The sequence below is a fragment of the Aphelocoma coerulescens genome, chromosome 1 (genome assembly GCF_041296385.1).
Source record: "Aphelocoma coerulescens isolate FSJ_1873_10779 chromosome 1, UR_Acoe_1.0, whole genome shotgun sequence".
Lineage (NCBI taxonomy): Eukaryota > Metazoa > Chordata > Aves > Passeriformes > Corvidae > Aphelocoma > Aphelocoma coerulescens.
In genome coordinates this window covers 16,813,675-16,835,250 of record NC_091013.1, presented here as the reverse complement: position 1 = coordinate 16,835,250, position 21,576 = coordinate 16,813,675, and the positions used below count along the sequence as shown (strand labels likewise).

Genomic DNA, 21,576 nt, shown 5'->3' with positions numbered 1-21,576 from the left:
AAGTTTGCACGGAGCACAGTAGTTTAAAACAGCAACTCTTCTGAACAGAACATTTCAGATTTTAAGGTTTACAAATCAGAGATATTTTTTTTTAATACTTACTAAAAAGTACATATTTTTGCAACCATAGAAAAACTTCTGACCTGTCAGAAGGCGTGCAGGCTTACAGATCTTGCTCTTTCTCCCCTTCTTATGGATGTTTGGTAGGGAACGTGGTGCAATTCCTCTACAGAACAAGTGTGTTAAGGCTACCTGCTGAAAATGCATTTTCCACTCAGCATAATGTTCTTGCCTCACAAACCATTGAACAGGGCAATTTTCCATGACTGAAATACTGCTGCAGGCCACCTGATCAGGAGAAGGAGTCAATGAGGCCTTCTACAGACAGCTGGAAGTACCCTCATGATCACAAGCCTTCACCACTTTCTTCAACCACTCTGGTATCTTTTGGAAAGACAGCATAGCTGGGCACACAGGCCAGGAGAGTCCTGCAGAGCTATCAAAAACTATCCTGGTGATAGTTTTTGACAAAAGTGATGGAGGAGCCAGCATGGAGAGGTGTGATGCTAGACCTTGTACTAACAAACAAAGAAGGACTGGTTTGGGATGTGAAGGTTGGGGGCAGCCTTGGCTGCAGTGACCGTGACATGGTGGATTTCAGGATCCTGTGTGGAGGAAGCAGGGCAAAAAGTAGGGTCCCAGCCCTGGATTTCAGGAGAGCTGACTTTGGCCTCTTCAGGGATGAATCCCATGGGTTAGGGCTCTAGAAGGTATGGGGTGGGTCCAAGTGGTTAAAGTTCAAGCATCACTGCTCCAAAGATGACCAGGAGACTGGAGCATCTCTTAGGAGGGGACTGAGGCACCTGGACCTGTTTAGCCTGAAGAAGATGGAGAGGGCATTTTATCAATGTAGGTAAGTATCTGCAGGGAGGTGTCAAGAGGATGGAGCCAGGCTTCTTGGTTGTGCCTCATAACAGGACAAGGGGCAACAGGGACAAAGGAAAACACAGGAAGTTCCATCTGAATATGAGGAAAACCTCTTTACTGTGAGAATGGCAGAGAACTGGAACGTCTCCTTCTCTGGACATATTTGAAACCTTCCTGGGCACAATCCTGTACAACCAGCTCTAGGTGACCCTGTGTTAGCAAGGAGATTGGACCTAGAGGATCTCCAGAGGTCAGTCACTTCCAACCCCAGCCATTCTGTGATTCTGTGTGATTTTGGACTAATTCTGTTTGTCATCCTGAGGTTAGATTTGGCAAGCGACATCTGTAACCTACCACCATGAAAAAATTATTTCCAATACACTCTTCATTACACTTTCCTTCAAAATTTTGCTATCACTGGAGGATTACAGTTTTCTGCTGGAGAATTAAAAGAAAAATTGTAATATAAATTGACAGCCTTAAAATGCCTTGAAATACCAAGTCATGCAAGTTGTTTTGATTTATATGTGTGTCTGTTCAGCAGTGCACAAGCAGAAAATAACAGTTCTTTCCTTGCTGGCTTGCTGAAAAGCATGCAGCCCAAACTGACAACAGTTTTAAGGATTTAAATGAAAAATTACCATATCACATTCATATGCAGTGTCTTTAATTTGGATGGATCTTGGAGACTCCTAATAGTGTCTCATACAAAGTAGCTTAATTTCAGAATTGCATATCACTAAGTGTAATCTGCCCATCAAAAAGCTATGTGCACTGACCCTGTGAAAGGTAAAACCAGGAAACAAAAAAATAGTACAGTGTTCAGTTTAAGCTGCTGGGGAAATTTAAGTAGGCAGCATGTTCTGAGGATTTACTTTTGGATAAAGGCTAATCTGCCACTAACCTCTGTGGTTGCTGGAGAGAGGGACTGTTCTGTTGGCACCTCTGAGCAGGGTCCTGATGCAGACAGTGTGAAATGCTGCCTCGAAGGAACCCAAGACCATCTCCTTTAACTGGAGAAGGAACCTGATGAGAGTAAATTCCTGTACCTGCAATTAATCTATATAAATACCCTTAATTAATTGTGTAATAAATTTGACTGCTCTGTCAGCTTCCATCTTTTGCTCGGAATCATTAATAAAGAACTCAGAGTCTGGTTACAAATAACAGAGAAGCTTGTGTCTACAAAATTTATTTCTATTGTTATCATCAAAAAGCAAAATTACAGAGACACACTTTCAGGTTGGTTGGCTGTATGTGTGCATGAGAAACATCACTGTATTTTTGAGGGATGGTATATCCTTGCTAAAAATTTTTAGTCTGCTTGTTCCGAATAAAATGTTCATGTTTCCGTATGAGGAGCAAGCAGAGCATTTGCAGCATTAAACAGCCTTAATATTTCAAAGTATAGAAAATATATGGAAAGTTAACTCTTCGGGAAGATAGTAGCATCTATGTGAAAGTCTGAGCTGCTCAATATTTCCTTTTTCCAGCAGCCAGCGAGAGGAAACACATCATGGTAATGCTGTTGCTTGGTGTCAGCAAGCATAGGCACAACAGGAAGCATAGCCATGACAGGAAAAGAGCCCAAGAGGAGAAAAATCCCTATGGGGTACATCCCGGCACACCCAGGGGCTTTGTGTGCCATTTCTGCCCCACAGCAGGGGCCATCCCAGGCACTGCCCATGGGTCACACAGGAGCTGAGCACCCATGGCCTCCACGGGAGGGCCTGGCTGCCGGTGGGTGCCCAGCTTTTGCCAACTGCCTGGTTCAGCGCTGGCATTTTTTTAACAAACGTCTCCCATAACAGACCAGAGCTGTGAACTCAGATTGAATTTCAGCTTGGTTGTGCCTCTTCTCCATCTGCTTCTCCCTAGGCTGTTGGATAAGCTGGTGGCTTCTCACATACCTGCCATAGCAGCGTTGTCCCCAGAGCTGCCAGAGCCTCCTGGTGTGCCTGGGAGGTTGTGCCCATAGGAAGCAGTCTGAAGTGCAGCTGCTGTGCATGTTCTGTGTCTGGGGTCCAGTGCAGTCACCTGTGCTCCACACCACTGCACCAGGCAGAGCCAGGGCTGCTGGCTGGGGAAGGACCATGCAGGAGCGGGTGGTATGGACAGTGAGACTGAGTGAATTGGGAGCATCCAGGGACAAGGGGAAGAACGCTGCTTAGAAGCTCAGAAAGGGTACCAGTGGTGTGCCCAGACATCCATCTGGGGCGCATCCCAAGTGCCTTGCTTTCCCACCAGAAAATAAAATAAGCAAGGCCAGTGATAGAGGGAAGGGCAGATTAAAAAAGGCCAGAGTAACTAAAGAAAATAGTAGAGGAAAGAGAATGGCAAATGCTGCTGGTTAATTGAAGCTGTCTTTATACAGACACTCAATCTTGCTTTTCATCAAGCAGTAAGATAAAAAAACTATTTGATGTATCTTGTGACCAAGTCTGAAACTTGTAGGAAGAGAAAGTAGCCAGAGCTCATTCAGCTCAAAGCAGAGGCCACATGCAGAGCATAAAGGGCTTGCTTGAAGACATTTGTCTTTGATTAGTAAGAATTACCATTCCAAAACATTTGATTTTTTCAGTAATTGTTTGACCTGACATTTTCCCACTGTATATGTATGTGCATATATACATATAAAAATAAATCAGAAAAAATAGACTATTCAGTTGTGCTGTTTGCTTATATGCAACATAATACTTTCTGTCATGCTGTTGTAGCTTGGGAGCCAATCCATGAACGTGGCTTTCCTGAAGCAGCCCTTGCCCATGGAGAACGGTCACAGAGGCTGCACGTTGCCAGCCAGGAGACATTGCTAATCTAGATGTATTTTCAGGAAAACAATTTGAGAATTCCTTTTATGTCTGGGGCAAATAGGCTTTGTTCTAACCTGAATGCCTGTCTGAGGTTTGTTTGTGAACATCTGGGAGCTCCAGGCATGGGAGAACTGGCGCTCGTGCTTAAAACCTTCTGATACCTGTTGTTTGTTTGGGTGTTGTCTGAGTGTGTGAACATGGTGCTCTTTGCTTCATAAAAGTGGCAGAGTGAAGCAAATAAGAAAGTTAAATTTCAGTGCTGAGACCATGGTAATTTTTCACACAAGAAATAAAGTGTTTGCTCAAGTGGTGTGCTGGGGTCTTTTGTTTATGTTCCAGTAATGGTAGTTACCTGAACTGTTGTTGTTAGGGCTAATATTAAGTACAGTTTTCTAAAGATATCACAGCTTCTGTGGTGGAAATGTTTTTACTAGACAGGGTACTTCAGAAATTCTCATTTCACCTGCAGTTAAAATCTTACATAGTATGAAAACCCGTAACTTGTTTAAGGATGGCAATGTTAACTAGCAGTGCTTCTGAAAAGCATAGCAACTACCAATCTGTCTCTGGTGTACTAATGTTCTGAGTTGAAACAAAAATGTGTAGTAGAAAACTTCAAATACAAGTGGTTTTTTAAGAGTTTTTTTGTTTATTTGTGTAGAGATGTTGACATCTCCTGGAAGAGTGAAACGCATTTAACCGACAATGTGTCTCTTCTCTCTTAGATTACAGAAGTTTGTGGAGCCAAGCGTGTGGGTTATTTTGGTCCTGCTCAATTTTATATTGCTTTGAAGTTAATTGCAGCAGCACAGTCAGGGTTCCCTGTACGGATTGAGAGCATTAAGAATGGTAAGTAGCAAATTTTGCTTGCAGTGCTATGCACTTGTTTCTCACTTTCTTTAATGCTTGTCAGCTCTCCATGGTGGTAAACTCTTTCTTCTTATGTTTCTATGATCAATTTTAAGGAGCAGAGAAAGAGTGGAAGTTTAATGTTACATGCACTAAGTGAGTGGTAGAAAATTGCAGTGAATTACATATATGGCAGATCTGAGATGACATCCACCTCTGGAAAAGGCATTACAAAGGAACGGCAGGAATGACAGATGATCAGTGTGGGATATGCATTCCTCTGTCACCTTCAGCCTCTAATCTTGACAGCTGTCCAGAGTAAGAGCTGATAGCTGCTTTGGGTGGAGGCACATGGTGGGGGACATGGGCAGGTCAAGAAGTCTCTCCCTGCAGGGCAGATTGTAACACTTGTCTGCTTCAGCAGATAATCCCACAGAAATAAACAGGTAATGCTGATAAAATAGTGCTTACTGTGAATAGGTATGAAAATATGTATTAAATGTATTTTAAAACAGCTTTATTCTCCCCGATGAATTGACAGTAATATTAAATGTACCATTTTTGGTGGAGAAGAAGGCTTTTTGAAGGAGTCTTATCTAACTCAAGCGATGAAGAGAGGAAGCAGGTCCCTTCAGCTGTGAAACCTTGATAGCAGCTTGGAGGGAACTCTGTGTTCTTGCCTTGGTGATGCATACTCTGCCTCAACAGAGCTTGGGCTTCAAAACACAGGGCTTTTTGCTTGAGCTTGGACAGGTTTGAGCCCTTAGCTCCCATATCCCAGGTGGGCATTCAGGCCATGTCCTGAGGCTGTGCTTGCACCATCACTGGATGGAGGAGCAATGCAACCAGCTGCAAAATCAGAGAGAAGGCCGGAAAGGCAGGACCTACCCACAGTCCTGCAGTCAGGTCACTGCTCCCAGCACAGCTTTTGCTCTGCTGTCCCTGGTAAGGGCAACAAAATGTCAAATTCATGTGTGTTGCAAGGCACAGGGAGACGGTTCCCCAGGTCTGCCCCATCCCAGGGAGGGAAGGCCAGAATGACAAGCACATGCTGACTGGTGTGCGCTGAGCTCCCACAGTGCAGAGCTCCTGACCAAGTGGAGGGGATCAGATGCAGCTGGCACAGTTTGGTTCATTGCCTTGCTGGAACAGGACTTTGAATCAAGGGTGAAGAGGAGTGGCCTGGATTTGTCTGTCAGTTTTCCTTACAGGCAGTTTGTGCACTCTGTCTTGCATTGCTGTCCTTTTTAAAGATGTTAATTAAAAAAAAAAAAAAAAAAAAAAACAACAAAAGACCCTCAACAAACTAAATTAGAAATCTGAACTGAGATTTACTCTGTTTTACAAGTTCAGCATATGCAAATAATCCACAAATCTGAGTGAAAACAGGTACTTGCAGTCCTTGTATTGATATCCTGCTTACTTACTGTTTCAGTAAAATTTCTGTACAATTGCTTCCAGTGCTAATTACTTTTTTTCTAGAAAATATATGAGTGCCTTTAGAATAGGGTGAGTAGTGTACCAAACTGCAATTGATTTTTTTTTTCTTCATGGTTATAACTGTAGGTGTAAAAAATTACAGAGGTGATGGATGAATGGCTTTGCTTGGTTTTGAGCATTCTGTTAATTTTAATTGTATTGATCTTTTAGGGTGACTGTGCACAAAAATAAATGGTGTTTCTGCAAAATAATTGGGAATTGTCTTAAAGAGTGACAAAGTGTCACTCTCTTGCTCTGCACAGCAGATGCAACATGGGACCTTTTGACACAGCTGTCTCTCTAGGCCTTGGTGTGATCCCTGAACCCTACCATTTTTGATTTGTTCCTTTTATGATGGCAGTGTTAAGCGTACTGTGATCCTGACTGATTAATTCATCCGTCCCGCAGTTTCTGTGGGAAACTATTCTTTTCATTACAGGCAAGGTTTTGAAGGCAGGAAATGAGTTTGCTGCTTGCTTTAATAACATGGACAAGGCTTATTTCTTTCTCTTTCTCTTTGCATGAAGAGATTATATATTAAGCTAGTGAATGTAGCTTTGTGTAACATTCACATTTTTATTAAGACATAAAATAATCAAAGGAGTCCCACACTTAAAAATGTTACAAAATATAAGTAGCAGTCTTTTATAGATAAACTTTTCATTGGTTTTACAAGACGATACTGCTTAAATGTTCTGTAGTCTTCTTATGTCTGTAGTCTAAATTGAATTTTTCTCTCTCTTAATAAAGAGTTGCCTCTGCCGCGATTTATGGCGCTGAAAAATGACACTGAAGTACGTTATGGGACTCCAGCAGAATTCCACGGAGTTAAATTTCAGGTTCCACATGCAACTTTGGAAAAAAATTCTTACAAAAGAACAGATGAAGGGGACAAACAGGTAACAGGCTTGTCTCCTTCAGGCCAACATGTCATTATGCATCCTCCTTTTGGGTCCAGTCCTGTAAATGATTACACTCACAGGGGCTTATTCAATTTTCCAGTACTAGGCAGGAGATGAACTCCTGATGTGCAAATAATCCCCATCACGCTTGTATTCTGGTTTTGATGCATCCCAGTTGCTTCCCTGAAGAAAATTCTCTGTATGAGCTAGTATAAAGCTGTCAGCCCTGTAATATTCTGTGTAAGTTCTTTCAGTGTTGTCCTCCTACTTAATCCAGCACTGTTTCTTGGAGAGGAATAAGCAAAAGCAGCAAAGAGAAATCTGCCTGTGAAACAGAACAGGAAAGTGAGTGATTTCCCATGGCCAATATGGTTCTTAGTCACTCTAAAAATACTCAATTGGAGATGAGGTATTAAATCATGAGCCACTATTTTTGGGTGGGGTAAGGCCCCCAAGTTTTCTTTCATTTTTATCTCCCCAAGGAATAGTCCAGAAGAAGTCTGCTCTTCTTTTGTCCTGAGCGAAACATTGTCCCAGCATCTGTTGTTCTGAGATGGCAGTTTCATAAAGCATCCAAGGGACATTCGTATTACCTGTATTTAGGAGAGTAGAGAGCACTTGTTCAGATACAAGAAGCTTCACAGTGCCACATAATTTTCATAAAGACTGATTTGCATAATTTTCCCCAGGCTTGACACCTTCTCCTCTGGTACTGTATCAGGTCATGTTGTAAGTGCCTGATGGAAGCACTTTTATCTTCCCCAAACATGTGCTCACGTTTATCACACGGTGCGTTGGCGTCAGTAACGTCATTCCCAGCCTGAGGTCAGCCAGCAGGAGCAAGCTGATGACAAGATACACAGGTGGAATAACAGGATGAGGAAGATGAGCATGTATGCCTGTCTCTCTGTGTACTGACACCAGAGCAGAACACTGCCCTCAAACCCCTGGCTCCATCTGGGTTATCTGTGTTGTGTTATATTTTCCTCTTTATTCGGTAAAACCTTTCAGGCTTACATCCTTTTCTCAAGCAATCTCAGTAAGTCAAAGGAAAGAGAAAGCTTACCCAATGACCCTACAGGTCCACAGTGTTTAAAATACTGATTCAGAGATATAGTTTAATTTTTTTGTACATTTTTTTTAGTACGAAAAATGATCTCCCACAAAGAATGCACTCACACTATGTAAATTCAAAGCTATCCACTCACATTGAGCCTTCTACATATACTACTTCTGGCATCTTTGGAAGTAAAATATATTGAGTGGATCATTGTAAAGCTTTGCTATAGTACTGCCATGCTTTACCCCTTAAAGGCTCCGTACCAAATCCTGTCTGTTTTAAGCCTTTTCTTGGAAATAAAGGGCCTAAGGACGCTGCAGTGTTGGTTTCTTGTTTGTCCATCATATTTATGCACTTGGACCACTTTGCAGCATTACTTGGCTATTTCTTAAAATTTTTGTCTCAGAAGTGTGTTTTATGTTGGTATGTTTTTGAAATAGGAACCCAAGTCTCCTCCAATGTCTCCAATTTGCTCACCTCCTGCTTCTCCGTCTACCTACCAGAGAATACCCCTAAGTTATGGATATGGTAAAGCAAGAAGTGGGCTGGAGCAGCAGCATGGAGGTAGGATAAAAATGGCAATACACATTGTATTCATATATATATATTTTTTTCCCCTTATCAGAAGTATCCAAATCCAAAATGCAAGTGACAATCAGCCTAATGATTTTAAAATTCAATTAGACTTGTGTTTTGGAAAATTATTTGATCAATTTATTTTGATTGTTCAATCCTTTCTTCCTCTTCACTTTCTATTAAATTAGATTTATGTGTGACTGCTCACAAATGCTAATACCTAATCTCTGACAAGACTACATGCAATATACCCCAGTGGCAGAGAACCTGCAAATATTGTCAGAGTGCATGATGGTTTGGGTTTCATTAGAGGGTGAGAAAAGCCTGCTCCCAATTTCAGTAGCCGCATATTAATTTTCAGATTGGAAGCGAACCTTCCTTTGCAGGAAAGGATAATAATATCTCTGGTTTTGTAACAGAAATAATGGTAGGATGAGAGTATAAAAGCAGCCCCACAGTGTAACTTGGGCAATTCAGACAAACACGAGGCACTGCATAGGTGTTCTCTCCTTCATTTTGATGCCATTAGAGTAGGTGGCAAAACATTCAGATTTTAATAAGAGGCTAATGGGGCAGAATACAGTTTAACTATGGCTTTACAAGTTCATTTTAATAGTAAAGCACCTGTGCTCTCATAATTGCAACATGTGGTGACCAAGTTGGTGGCAATAGTAGGCACTGGTGTATACCATCATCCCCCTTGCTTTACATTAGTGTGTTTGCAGTGAGTGAAGAGTGAAGCATGCTAGTAATTCAGCTTTTGTCCTTGTTTATAAATGAGTGAAAAAAGAGCTATTCAACATGTTGAAACTCAGTGCACCTGTGATAAGAATGTGTTTGACACTATAAAGTGGCCTCAACCTGAAAATTATACCAATCCTGAGTCACAGGCATTCCCCTGCTGCTTAGGGAAACTGCAGCTTGTTCAGAAGCAGGATTACTTCTGAAACAAGCACACTAATGTGGTGGTTTTCTGGTACAATGCATGTTCTGCCCCAGTGAAGAAGACACGTGGCAAAGAGGCCACGCTGTGGTGAGCTGGGCAGGGGGTGTCCGTCGGGACCGGCTGACCAGGTACCTGTCAGGTGCTCTGCTGGTTTCTGGGACTCTGTCCCAGATCTGTCAGTGCTATGAGGGAGTATTTTGGGTGTTGGGGCTTTTTTTCCTCCTTCTGAATTTGCTTGCAAATATAACTTCTGTGAAATTTCTCATGGACTCAGCAGCTATGCAAAGTGAGCAGGGACAGCAGTGTCCAGTCCAGCTGCCAACTTCTTCCAAAATTAATTATTTAACTGCTCCAATTTTCAAGGTAATAAAATCTTAGAGGTATAGAACAATGGTTATTTTTCGGAAAGGATTTCTTCCTGTTTTCCAGAACAGTAATCTGTCCTATTTTAATCCTGCTGGGAATACTTCAGCCAGACATGCTTCAATGGCAGTGAGCAGTTAACATTTTATGGCCTGTGCTGTACCAAGTGCCAGGCCTAATGCAAGACCTGCTGGTTCTTCCTGTACGTGACTGTGTACATTTTTCTTTATAGTTTTGGAGGTTTTTCGTGCTAGCGAGCACACAGCAATGTGGCTTCATGCTTAAATGTCCCCTCTGAGGGCATCTAAATGTATCCCACATTCCACCTTCCTTCCTTTTCTTTTTAAAATCTGAAATTAGCAGTTACTTGTGCAGGAATAAAAATAGATACCAATACAGGATAGGAACCCTTAGGAAAACAAGGGGGTTAGGGGTATAATTTTTAAGGTCTTCCTGAGCTCAAAATTTCTAAGATTTCTTGGTCTCCTTTTTCATCATGAGTCATTAAGGTTCTGACTGTCTAATGCAGATTTTGTAATGGTAAATTTTAAATAGGCTGGCAGCAGTTCTCAGCTCTGTAAAAGTTTGAAAGTGAGTTGCCTTTTTGTTTACATACTTGCCCTATTTTTAAAACATTGTTCCTAAATGTGCTGTTGTGTCACTGCTTACTGTATTTGCTGCAGTGGAGCCTAGGTGACTTATTTTAGCAAAAGAAAAAGAAATTGTTACTTTTCTTCACTAACTTTATTCCAAACAGTGCCAAGTGGTGTGTCATGTATTTTGATTTTCAACAGAAATTAGGGAAGGGAGAGGAAGAGTATATGGAAAAGTAATGATTTGCTATTTGATAACATTGTCAAAACAAATTTTTTTGCAGCTCACTTGAATTACTTCTTCTTATTTAAAATATATCTTGTGCTATATGGGGCTATACATATATAAAATGTATAAATGCATGGACAGACTATATAAATGTGTATTTAAACATGATGAACACTGATTTCTGTTATCTAGAGTATATAACTGGCAATGTCTCAGTAATGTCTGAAGAATGATGCAATGGGAAAGACAAGTATGTGGCTGGAATTTTGTTGCATAAGACAAAATGGACTTTGATACTGTGATACCAGGTTCACTTGGTAGACGCTTGACAACATGGACTTTGATGCTCTGAGACAATGTTCACAAGCTACATTCTTGATCTTGTGGTATTTATCTATTTCCTTTAGCCTAGCACTATTTTTTTATTATCCCATAATTTATATATTTAATTTTAAATGTCTAATGTAGCTCCTTATGAAGTCAGACACTCTGCTCACCAGCAAGATGGACCATCATCAGGGAATTATGGAGCCAAATCTGCACCCACCTGTTCAACTCCTAACCGGGTAATGAACTGCATATTTTTCTTTAGTAGTACTGCTAACAAAACAATAGAGAAATTCTTAAAAAAGGCAGAAAAATTCTCACTTTGAAAGTGAAAAATGTTCTTATTGGTGTTTTTAGACTGGAGACCGAAGCGTGCTTTTTTAGGATATGAGGGGAAAAAAGCTGATGGGATGGAGAAATCAAAATAAATAATTAAATGAATTAAATTGCTAACGGTAAATAGAAATAAACCCTTTTCCTATAAAGTACATGAGATTTCACAGAGATTCCTTCTTGATTTAGATTCCCATCTGTAACACGTGCGTAGTATTCATGGCTAACATTCTGCATATTTTGGTTTTTTACCCCAATTGGTTAAATTGCACCTTAAAATAAATTAATTTCTGGGCATTTGTTTGTTTTTATGAAAATGGGTCTTATATCTTCCTGCTGGTTGCAAAAGCACATCTTTCCTGTGTTCCAGTATGCCTGCTGTGCATTTATTATGCAAACAAGTAGTTTGCCCTAAGGAAGGGCAAAGCTCTCTTAAGCAAGAGATTTTCCTGAATAAGTAAGACTCAGAGACTCTACATTTTCCTGTGTGCTTAGCACCTCCCACCCACAATAAAATGTCACGTGCGCTTCCAAAAGAGATCTACAGGTAGTGTCACATAATTTGTACTAACTTGAAATGAAATTGGCTGCATTTGTGTAGCACTTGAAATGAAAATTAATTTACAGCTTTATGATGTTGCCTGTTTCAGGGATCTTTTGATGTATTTCAGAACTGGTGTTTTGCATTTGATTCTTGGGAAATAGACAGGTATGTCAGAGAAAGGGTTTCACAGCTGATTGTTGTTCATTCTTGCCCTCCCTTTTTAAGACTGTTATCATCCCTGCTTAAATATTGAATACTAATTTATTCCATTTTAGCAAAGACACCAGCTGTATGGGCAGCCCTCTTGTAGATACCTCCATCCAACCTGCAAAAGTTACCGGGCCCCCCTTAAGCAAGTTAATCAGAGAGCAAAGACAGAGCAAAGATGTAATTGAATTGAATACCCTTCTCCTCCAGAATATTCCTTTACCCAAAGGAGGATTTTTACTTAAACCTTGGGAAGTGACAGAAGTCTGAGAGGGACTGTAGGGGCTTGTATGTCTCCCTGAGTTGGCATAATGAGTGCTGAGTTACTGGGGTGAGCAGAGGGTCCAGAAAAAGTGGAATATCTCCATAGTTACAGCACCATTCCTAGATTAAATATGTAGTTTCACAGCAAAGATAAATTTTCTTGCACAAAGCTGCATAAATGCAGCTTTAGGTCCTTTACTGGTTCCATCCATTAGAGGTGTACAGTGTGCAGTTCAAGGTCGTAATGCATGGCAGCCAAAGTGGACCCCCAAAATGAATCTAGAGGTAATAAAATATGACTTGGACTTCTAGTGGTCAGCAGTACCAAGATTTTCTTTGAGCTTTGGTCATGTAAAACTTCCTTTAATTGCCTGGGTAAAGATACGTAATAATAGCCTCAGTTTTTCAACAGGTAAGTAGTGGGATGGTCATCAGTGTGGCCATTTCTGCTTCTTGTCTTCTGAAAATTTGTCTCTGCTAAATAGAAGAGTGTAAATCTGATTTCTTGAGGTTTCCAATGCCCTTCTGGTGCCCTCCCTGTGGCTGATGCCAGTGTCCCTCCCATCAGTCTCTTTCAGTGGAGCGGGAGCAGCAGGACAGCAGCACCCAGTACTCAGATGACCCTTGGAGGATAACGGAGGAGCAGCGAGATTACTACATTAACCAGTTCAGGTCCCTGCAGCCCGACCTCAATGCCTTTATTTCAGGTAATTTTTACCAAATACTGTGCACATCAAGTAGGGGGACCAGGCTGGGAGGTGAGAATGTTAAGTAAATAAATGCTTTTTTCTCTGGCAGTGCATTTTTAAGAGTTGATTGTATTTTCTTTTAAAAGGCACACTATTCAAACCAATACTGTGACCCTTACATTTCCTCCTAAATATCCTGATTTTAGAGAAATAATTACATCTAAGAAAGAAGTGTTGGCAATTTGGTAAAAATTAAAATGAGCTCTCTGTATTTGATGTGCTGTATTTGTGGATCACACCTGCAGTGTATATTGAGTTGAAAAACCCCTGAGGGCTGTGCTGGCTTATCCAGCAGAACTGTGGCAGTGTCCATCTGGTGACAGTGAAGCATGCAAAACTGCCCTGTGCAGTCAAGCCTGAGGGTTTATGGTTCTGGGGGACTGAGATTTTGACGTTTAGGTAATTATAAAACAATCCTGGAGAGCACACACATTGTAGAAGTATTGTTAAGAGCATACTTAGATGGCTCTGATCATAGTCAGATTTCCATCGTGAATAGAAGGTCCAGGCTGCTTGTGAGAGGAGACTTTGCTGTGTACAGACAGTTGGTCTGGCAAGGAATATGTCACAGGTTTTAAACTGAGGAAATTGTAATGAGCCCTGCTGTATCACCGGGGCTTGGATCCAGCCAAAAGTTTAAAGAAATGCTCTGCTGCTAACTGAAGTTAGTGCTTCAGCAGTTCTTCACCTCCCTTAAGTCTCCTTTATGCAGTTTGCTTCAAAGAACAAATGGTTGTTCAGTGTTGATTCTTTCCCCAGTGGTTGCCCTAGGGGAAGAGGATTATCATCCCAGAAGTTTGTGCTTTGCTTCCTTATGATTTGTAAGCCTGTACCCAGGAAGGTACCAGGAAGGGCTTCCAGGGTACCCCTAACAGCCTGTGCATATGAGATGGTGAAGAAGTGGATTTGTTAACTAGAAGTGAGAAGGGCTGCTATGGCAGGGTGAGTGAGGATGCCTGCAGTAGGACAGGAGCTGTGTGCGATCTGAATCTTCTGCAGTTTCTTTTTTATTTTTTTTTCTCTCATAAAATTTTCACTGCAGGGAAAAGTCGTGGTTAAAACAGCATCTTGGGAGAGCAGTGCAGTTGTCAAAGCACTGTACTGCCATACACATGACTTCTGGTGAAGCAGGGCTGTTTGTGTCTGTTATTTCATCATTGGTGACATACTTACTATGCAGGTTAGAGTTACTAGTACTAAAGTGGGTTTCTCTTTATTTATTTTTCCCATATGGAGGGAATGGAGAATTGAGGTCAACAGCTTTGTTGGGCTTTCTCTATCATTTACTCAGAAGGAGACAAATGGTCCAACATCTCTAGTAGCATCTGATTAATCTGAGCATCTCTCACATGTAAATTAACTGTCTGCTTCTGGCACGTCAGACCTGGTAAAAGGGAAGAATTTGGAGAATTAATTTCCAATGGTTGATGAGGCATGGTTTCCCAACAGGTTCCGTAGCAAAGAATTTCTTCACAAAATCAAAGCTGCCCATCCCAGAACTTTCTCACATCTGGTGAGTACTGTAATAGAGTTGGGGATGCATATCGTGTTTGCTTTTTTTAAATACGCTTAATTCAACAGTTCTTGTTAAATTTTAAAAGTGTCTTCAGTTACAATTATTGCTCTTATCTCCAGAATCACTTTGAGGCCCAAGCAGCAGGGTGCTCATTGATCTTCCTGACACAGTTGTTTTCTGGAGAGATGTTTGCCTACTCAGCAGGACTGGGAAGGTTTGAACGGTGACGTAGCTGAGAGCTGTTCTTAAGTGTATTGTAAGCAGCATCATTAGCTCAAAGAACCGGTATTTTTCATGAAATGACACAGAGGAGAAGCACCTCTGGAATGTTTTAGATGTGTTGTTGGTTTTATGTTTCTGTCTCTGTTCTGTCAGAAGAGGCCTAATTAAACAACTACATAATTCATTAGTGCTTTTCTAATGAACCAGTGCATTTACTTTTAATGAGCTTATTGAGAAACAATTGCAGATGGAACTGTACGTGATAAAATTTGACAAGAATTCTATTACATTTTCATAAACAACATGGTGCTTTGTAACTTGTTGTCATCCTTGCATCTCTGTTAGGAGGAACAAACAGTTTTAAACATGGATCAGAAATGCTGATAGTGATTTTATTTTTATATATGCTTTTATGAAGAGAGATGAGACGAAAAGCTTGCAAGAGCCTAAACATCTGTCAGGGTCAAAGGATATGTCTGGAATCTTTTCAAAGCGGATTGTCAGTTGTGAAAATAAAAAAAACCAAACAACTGAAGAAACATAGTGGTGGGGGAAGTGAATTTTGGAATTTAAATTTAAGATTACTTAAAAAGAACAGCTTAACCTAATATGGTGGCAAAACAGATTTTATTTCTATTGGTGACGCAACTTGTTCTCTGTCCAGAATTTCAAGAAAAGTATTCCCTTCTAGTAGGTAATTGTAGTTTTGTGGCAATGTGATTTATCAGGTTGTGTTGCTCTGTTTAACACATGGGATGTTTCAGTCCTTGTCACTATAACCTCAACAGCATGAGAAATGCTTGTTACTTTCAAAGAGCAAGAAATTATATGTTTATTTTAGACCACGTGCCAAAGATAAAATACTACTCAATTTTTGCAGAGTTAATTCACAGAACTGAATTCTTGAATTCAGTTTTAGTGTTTGTGAAGTGTGCTAGAATTAGAGAGAACTGCTTAGTGAGAAGTTAACAATATTTAAACTTGCTAAGAGCATTAATTTTGCTCTTTTTTAAACATTAGTCAGTGGTGCTAAAGTCCATATTTAACTTTTTCTTCTTGAATTGTTTTAAGATCATGCATGGATTAGCCAAAAGTGCTTCCAAATATTGGAAGGTTAATTTCACCCTTGCAACTCAGCAGGCCAGCAACTCAGTGTACTTGCAGCTCAGAAGGCCAGCTGTATCCTGGGCATCATCAAAAGAGGTGTGGCCAGCAGGGCAAGGGAAGGGATTCTGCACCTTTACTCTGCTCTGGTGAGACCCCACCTGGAGTGCTGCATCCAGCTCAGGGGTCCTCAGCATAAGAAGGATGTGGACCTGTTGGAATGAGTCCAGAGCAGGTCCACTAAGTTGATCACAGGGCTGGAGCACCTCTCCTATGGAAACAGGCTGAGAGACTTGGGGCTGTTCAGCCTGAAGAAGAGAAGGGTCTGGGAGATCTTCTACCAGCTTTCCAGTATCTAGCAGGGTCCACAAGAGAGCTGGAGAGGGACTTGTCACAAGGGCATGTAGTGATAGGACAAGGGGGATTGGGTGTAAGCTAAACTAGGGCAGGTTTAGATTAGATATTAGGAAGGAATTCTTTACTTTAAGGGTCATGAGGCCTTAGAACACATTGCCTAGAGAGGTTGTGGACTCCCCATCCCCGTAGGTTTTCATGGCCAGGCTGAATGGGGCTTTGAGTAACCTGGTCTAGTGAAAGGTTCCCTGCCCATGGCGGGGGAGCTGGAACTAGATTATCTGTGATGTCCCTTCTAACCCCAGCCACCCTATGATTCTGTAAGAATAGGTTATGTATTTCACATTCTAATATACACATACCATCATATTCATTGGCATGATGTATTGAAGAAATCTACTGAAAAGGAAAAAAGTGGCAAGTCAGTACTAGAAAATCAGCTTCCTTCATCTTTCCCGAGACAACTGTGCAAGTCAGGATCAAGTGTACATGACAGAGATGCTTGTCTTGGGTTAAAATATCCCTTCTCGGAGTTGCATTTTTGTCTCCCTTGTGATGGCACACATGTGTTTCCCTGAGGTAACACCTTGGAAAATGTGTGCCTCTTTTATCCACAGGGAGCTGAGTGACGTGGATTGTGATGGGGCGCTGACACTCCCGGAGTTTTGTGCCGCTTTCCACCTTGTGGTTGCGAGGAAGAATGGTTACCAGCTGCCTGAGACACTGCCAGAGACACTGCTGCCCGAGTACCTTCAAGCAGGTGAAGTTTCTGCAGCAAGTCATGTCCCTGTAGCCATCTCAGAAATCCAGCGTGTGTTAGATAGGTTCACTTTCCGTCTTGGAATGGGCTTCTATGCCATGTAATGATTCTCCAGCTGCATTTAAGGCATGTGTTTTTAATTGTGCTTATGAGGTGATTGCTCAAGAAGTAATATATCAAAGCATAGAGATGCAAAGTGCAGCAGTTACCTGCTTCTTGTCTGCCTCTTTCTCCATTGTGCTTCAGGTGTCAGGACAGGTAAAGAGGCAGATGAGTACCTGTAAAACAAAGGCAATGGCTCTAAACTGAAAGAGGACAGGTTTAAGTTAGATTCTAGGAAGAAATTGTTTATTGTGAGGGCAGTGAGTCACTGGAATAGATTGCCCAGAGCAGCTGTGGATGCCTCACCCCTGAAAGTGTTGAAGACCAGGTTGGATAAGGCCTAGAGGAACCTGGTCTAGTGGAAATGTCCCTCCCCATGGCAAGGGAGGTTGGAACGAGATGATCTTTAAAGTCTCATCCAATCCAAACCATTCCATGAATCTATGATGTAGCTTTTAATTCTTTTGATGATCTTTCCTGAAAGTATCTGTCTCTTTAAGATTTGTTAAAAATGATACTGGACTGCATTAGAACTTAATATACTAATGTATTTTGTCAGATGGTTGTATTTTTTTGTAATTTATTTTATGTAATCCACAGATTCTTCTATGGGTAGTTTGCATTAATGACAGGAGGATTACAACAATTTGTGTAGCACAAGGATGAATTAATCCAAAATATAATATACTTCAGTAACAATGTGCTGTGAAAGACCTGCCCTTTCATTTGTTCTCTTCAGTTATGTCTCTTTTAATTATAAATGAACGTTGAAATATATACTGTTACATCTAAAAAATGTGCATGACTCTCGAGGGCAAGGAGGATTAATCACAGATGATAATTACAGTGCTCAGGGATAATATTTAAGACCTAATAAAATTTCCATTAAATTCGATGACACTGAATATATTAAAAGGCAGGAAAAGAACAAATCAAGCTGCAGTTAGAAAAATTAAATGTTGACCCTGTATCAGATTTGTGAAATAATTTCTGATGGAGTCATGTTCCCTGTAATCCACTATATTCATATCCAAAGCAATAAGCTCCTGGAAAACCTGCATTTCCAAATCTTCATCATTTTTAGTCTCTCTAATTACATTCCCCTGTCATAATTACAGCTACCCTTTTCCCCCCCAGGACCACCACTTTGTTCACTTCTTTCATGCCTGGTCTCATGATAAATTGGCTTGTAAACTCATCCATGCAGGTTCTTCTTGGTGTGTCTTCACATTAAGCCCTTTTGAGTAAAACTGCAATGGAAATAGCTATCTCTAGTAGGGAATCTAGGGAATCATTATGTCAATGGGAGAAACAGCATGGTAAGCTGCAGTTATTCCCTGGGAGTCGTCTTTTTCCCTATTTGTCCCTTTCAGCACTTAGTTCTACCATTTTCTTAGACAATTATTGTTTCATGCTATTGCATGAAACCAACCATTTCAAGCAAATCTACGTGGAAGAGGTGAAAGGACTAATTGTTTCTTGTGGGTCCTTTATATACCCCAGATAATGACCTAATTCTGGTTAATTTGAGGGTCTGAAAATATCTTGTGCTCATTCTGCTATCTGGTCAGGATTCATAAATCCATCTTTTGAAAGACTTGCATTAATAAGAAGCAGAACATCTCAATGCGCTGTAAGCCTGTGAATCACAGAAAAGCATAGAGCCCTGGTTTAATTACTTCTGAAATAAAAACATTGGTAAGTATGCAAGTGCCTCATACATTTCCCTAAAATGTAAAAAGCAATTTTCAAGAGAAATCTTATGTTTTCATATTTTCATAATTTGTTTTATGTGAAATTTATAAATTTTTTTTCAAATATTTTTGGCTTCTTAGGACACCAGTGAAGATAACTGAAACTTTTTCATTAGATTGTTGTATTAGTTTCAGAATGAGGCATAATTTGGCTCAATTGAAGTATTTGCATCAATAAGGGTGTTGTTAAAGCTTGAAGAAAAATGACTTGGAGAAAAAAAGCATTTAAGATTGCATTAATCTTGCTAGTTTTATGACTTGTACCATAAACTATGAGCACAACTGGTCCAAAGGCTCTTCTGGCACAGGTCCATTGATAATTTGACCCACCACCTTCTTTTTGGAAACTTTTTATTAAAACTAATTTGCAGAATCTCAAAAGCTATTTGCCCTGTGCACAACCCACTGTACTGTAAATTAAGACTGATTTCCAAGAGGTTAATTTATTGAGATAAAATAGATAGCCAAAATCTAGAACTGTGGTTATTCTTTTGATGTATTGATCCTTAAAAAAAAATGTTTTCCGGCTCATAAAACAGATTTATCTCAGAGGAACTAATCCCAGAGTGATACCAGCAGAAGATAGAAATTAGCTTGTTGGGAATATTCCTTTGAGAAGTTAGATTTAATTTTTTTCCTTTTTTTTCCCTGTGTTCTCAATGTCGTTTAGTTGAAGATCATATATGCTACAGCATCCACTGTATTTAGTGCTTTGATTTTGCTGGCCTTCAATTTTAGTGTATAATTTAGATTCTACACTTTTCAGTATTCAAAAAGTCAGAATTGCAGCTGAAGATAATGTGAGTACCTTTAACATTGTTAAGAGAGCAAGGTATAAACTATCAGATTAACTCAGTTGATACTGGACTGCAAGAAGGAAAAATTTCTTCCAAATTTCACGATTATTTCTGTAACAGAAATTATACATGCTGTCCCTTTCATGACAATGACTTAAGATGCAAGATAGAAAGATTTTCTTCATGGTGTTTGTCATCCATGTCTTATGGATCGTGTCTGAGATGTAGAAATTAAAGGCAAAATTATGCAAGAACAGGTTTCTAAGAAGTGTGTGTTAACCAAAGACTGGTGTGTCTCTGTGTTTGGTTTTGGGTTGTTTTTTTGGTGTTTTTTTGAGGGTGGGTGGGTTGGGTTTTTTTATTGTTGGGTTTTTCTTAGGGGGAGGGGGGGTGACCTTTTTCTGGTTTGTTTTTTTTTTTTTGTTTTGGGGTTTTTTGTGGGTTTTTATTAGTTTGGTTTGTTAGTTTGTTTTTTTGTGGGTTTTTTTTTTAAACTTTTTTTTTCTTTCCTCTGCAGCTTGTTTGAAGCCCATGCGTGACTGTGTGCTGTTTGATTCTTACTCTGAGCCATTGCCAAGCAGTCAGCAGACTCGGGACTTCAGTCGAACAGAGGTGAGAAGGTGTAAGCTGGGTCCTTACCTTGCAGAGGGGAGGGGGCTGGACCAGCTTCATAGAGACTGTGCTATGTGAGCAGCAGGACTGTGAGGCTCTAAGAGGACCTTAGGAGTCTCTAAGCTTCCCATTAAGCCATCTCAAACCCCCATCTCAGCCATTTCTTCTGTGTGTGGAAAGGCCTGACAGGCTTTTCAAGAGATATTCCCACGTAACAGAGTTCACAGTAGTCACTGAGGGACTTGTGAGATGCTGGAATCTGCAGAGAAATAGACTCTGCCTGTTGGTGTCCTGCAGGGCTGCTGCAGGAGGGGCAGAGCGGCACACAGACTGTGTTTAGGTGAAGTATCTCCTGAGTCTGAGTTGGTTGAAAATAGGAGGCTTCAGCACAGACCTAGAACAATAAAATCCTGTAGTTTGGAAAAGACTTCCAAGATCATCAATTCCAGCTGTTAGGCCAGCACTGCCTTCTTTCAGATAGTTGTAGAGAGCAATAAGGTCACCCCTGAGCATCCTTTTCTCCAGGATAAACAACCCCAGCTCCCTCAGCTGCTCCTTTTGTGCTCCGAATCCTCCACCAGCTCCACTGCCCTTCTTTGTCCTTTCTTGTAGTGAGGGACCAAGAAGTGAACACGGTAGGTTTGGTTGGATGGAACAGGGGTTTTGGACTAGATCTCCAGAGGCCCCTTCCAAACCCAACTGTTGTATGATTCCGTGAAGACTGCTGCAAGAAAAACTGAATTGAGCAGAAGAATTTAACACTGAGGTTAAAATCCAAAATATTTAAAGACCCTGTAGAACTGAACGAATGATGGCCACTGAGTTGTGCCTGAATATTGCAACTCTCAGTATTTGTGCTGAGGGATTTAAAGGTTTAGTGTTAAGGTAGTTAATGAAATGGCAGACAGACTTCAGGAACCAGCCCTTCTGACACTGCTTCCAAGTTTAAAAATAATGGTATATCATGGCAGCTCAGCAAGGCTGTTCTCCAGTTATTTCCTCCCAATGCCTTGCTCTGGGGAGTCCCTGGGTCAGAACCTAGCTGCTCCCTCATCAAATCCTTCTTGGCAGTGATACCACCAGACAGAATCTCTTCTATGGAGCTTCTATGGAGTACAGTGTTCACTTTGGGTAGTGCTGCAGCCAGCGTGCTGAGCGCCCAGTGTATCTTCTGGAACTGTTAAAATATATGTG

The 21,576-nt window shown here is 40.8% G+C and overlaps 1 protein-coding gene across 4 annotated transcripts in view; it reads left to right on the top strand.

Moving 5' to 3' along the window:
- Positions 1-21,576, top strand: part of REPS2 (RALBP1 associated Eps domain containing 2) — a 95,471-nt gene that overhangs the window by 29,159 nt on the left and 44,736 nt on the right. For all 4 annotated transcript variants that reach the window (XM_069002919.1, XM_069002912.1, XM_069002926.1 and 1 more), the window contains exons 2-9: positions 4,466-4,589; positions 6,819-6,967; positions 8,471-8,594; positions 11,206-11,303; positions 12,981-13,119; positions 14,611-14,674; positions 16,975-17,117; positions 20,288-20,382. In XM_069002919.1, the coding sequence (XP_068859020.1) occupies positions 4,466-4,589; positions 6,819-6,967; positions 8,471-8,594; positions 11,206-11,303; positions 12,981-13,119; positions 14,611-14,674; positions 16,975-17,117; positions 20,288-20,382 (936 nt within the window). The remainder of the gene's footprint in view (positions 1-4,465; positions 4,590-6,818; positions 6,968-8,470; positions 8,595-11,205; positions 11,304-12,980; positions 13,120-14,610; positions 14,675-16,974; positions 17,118-20,287; positions 20,383-21,576) is intronic.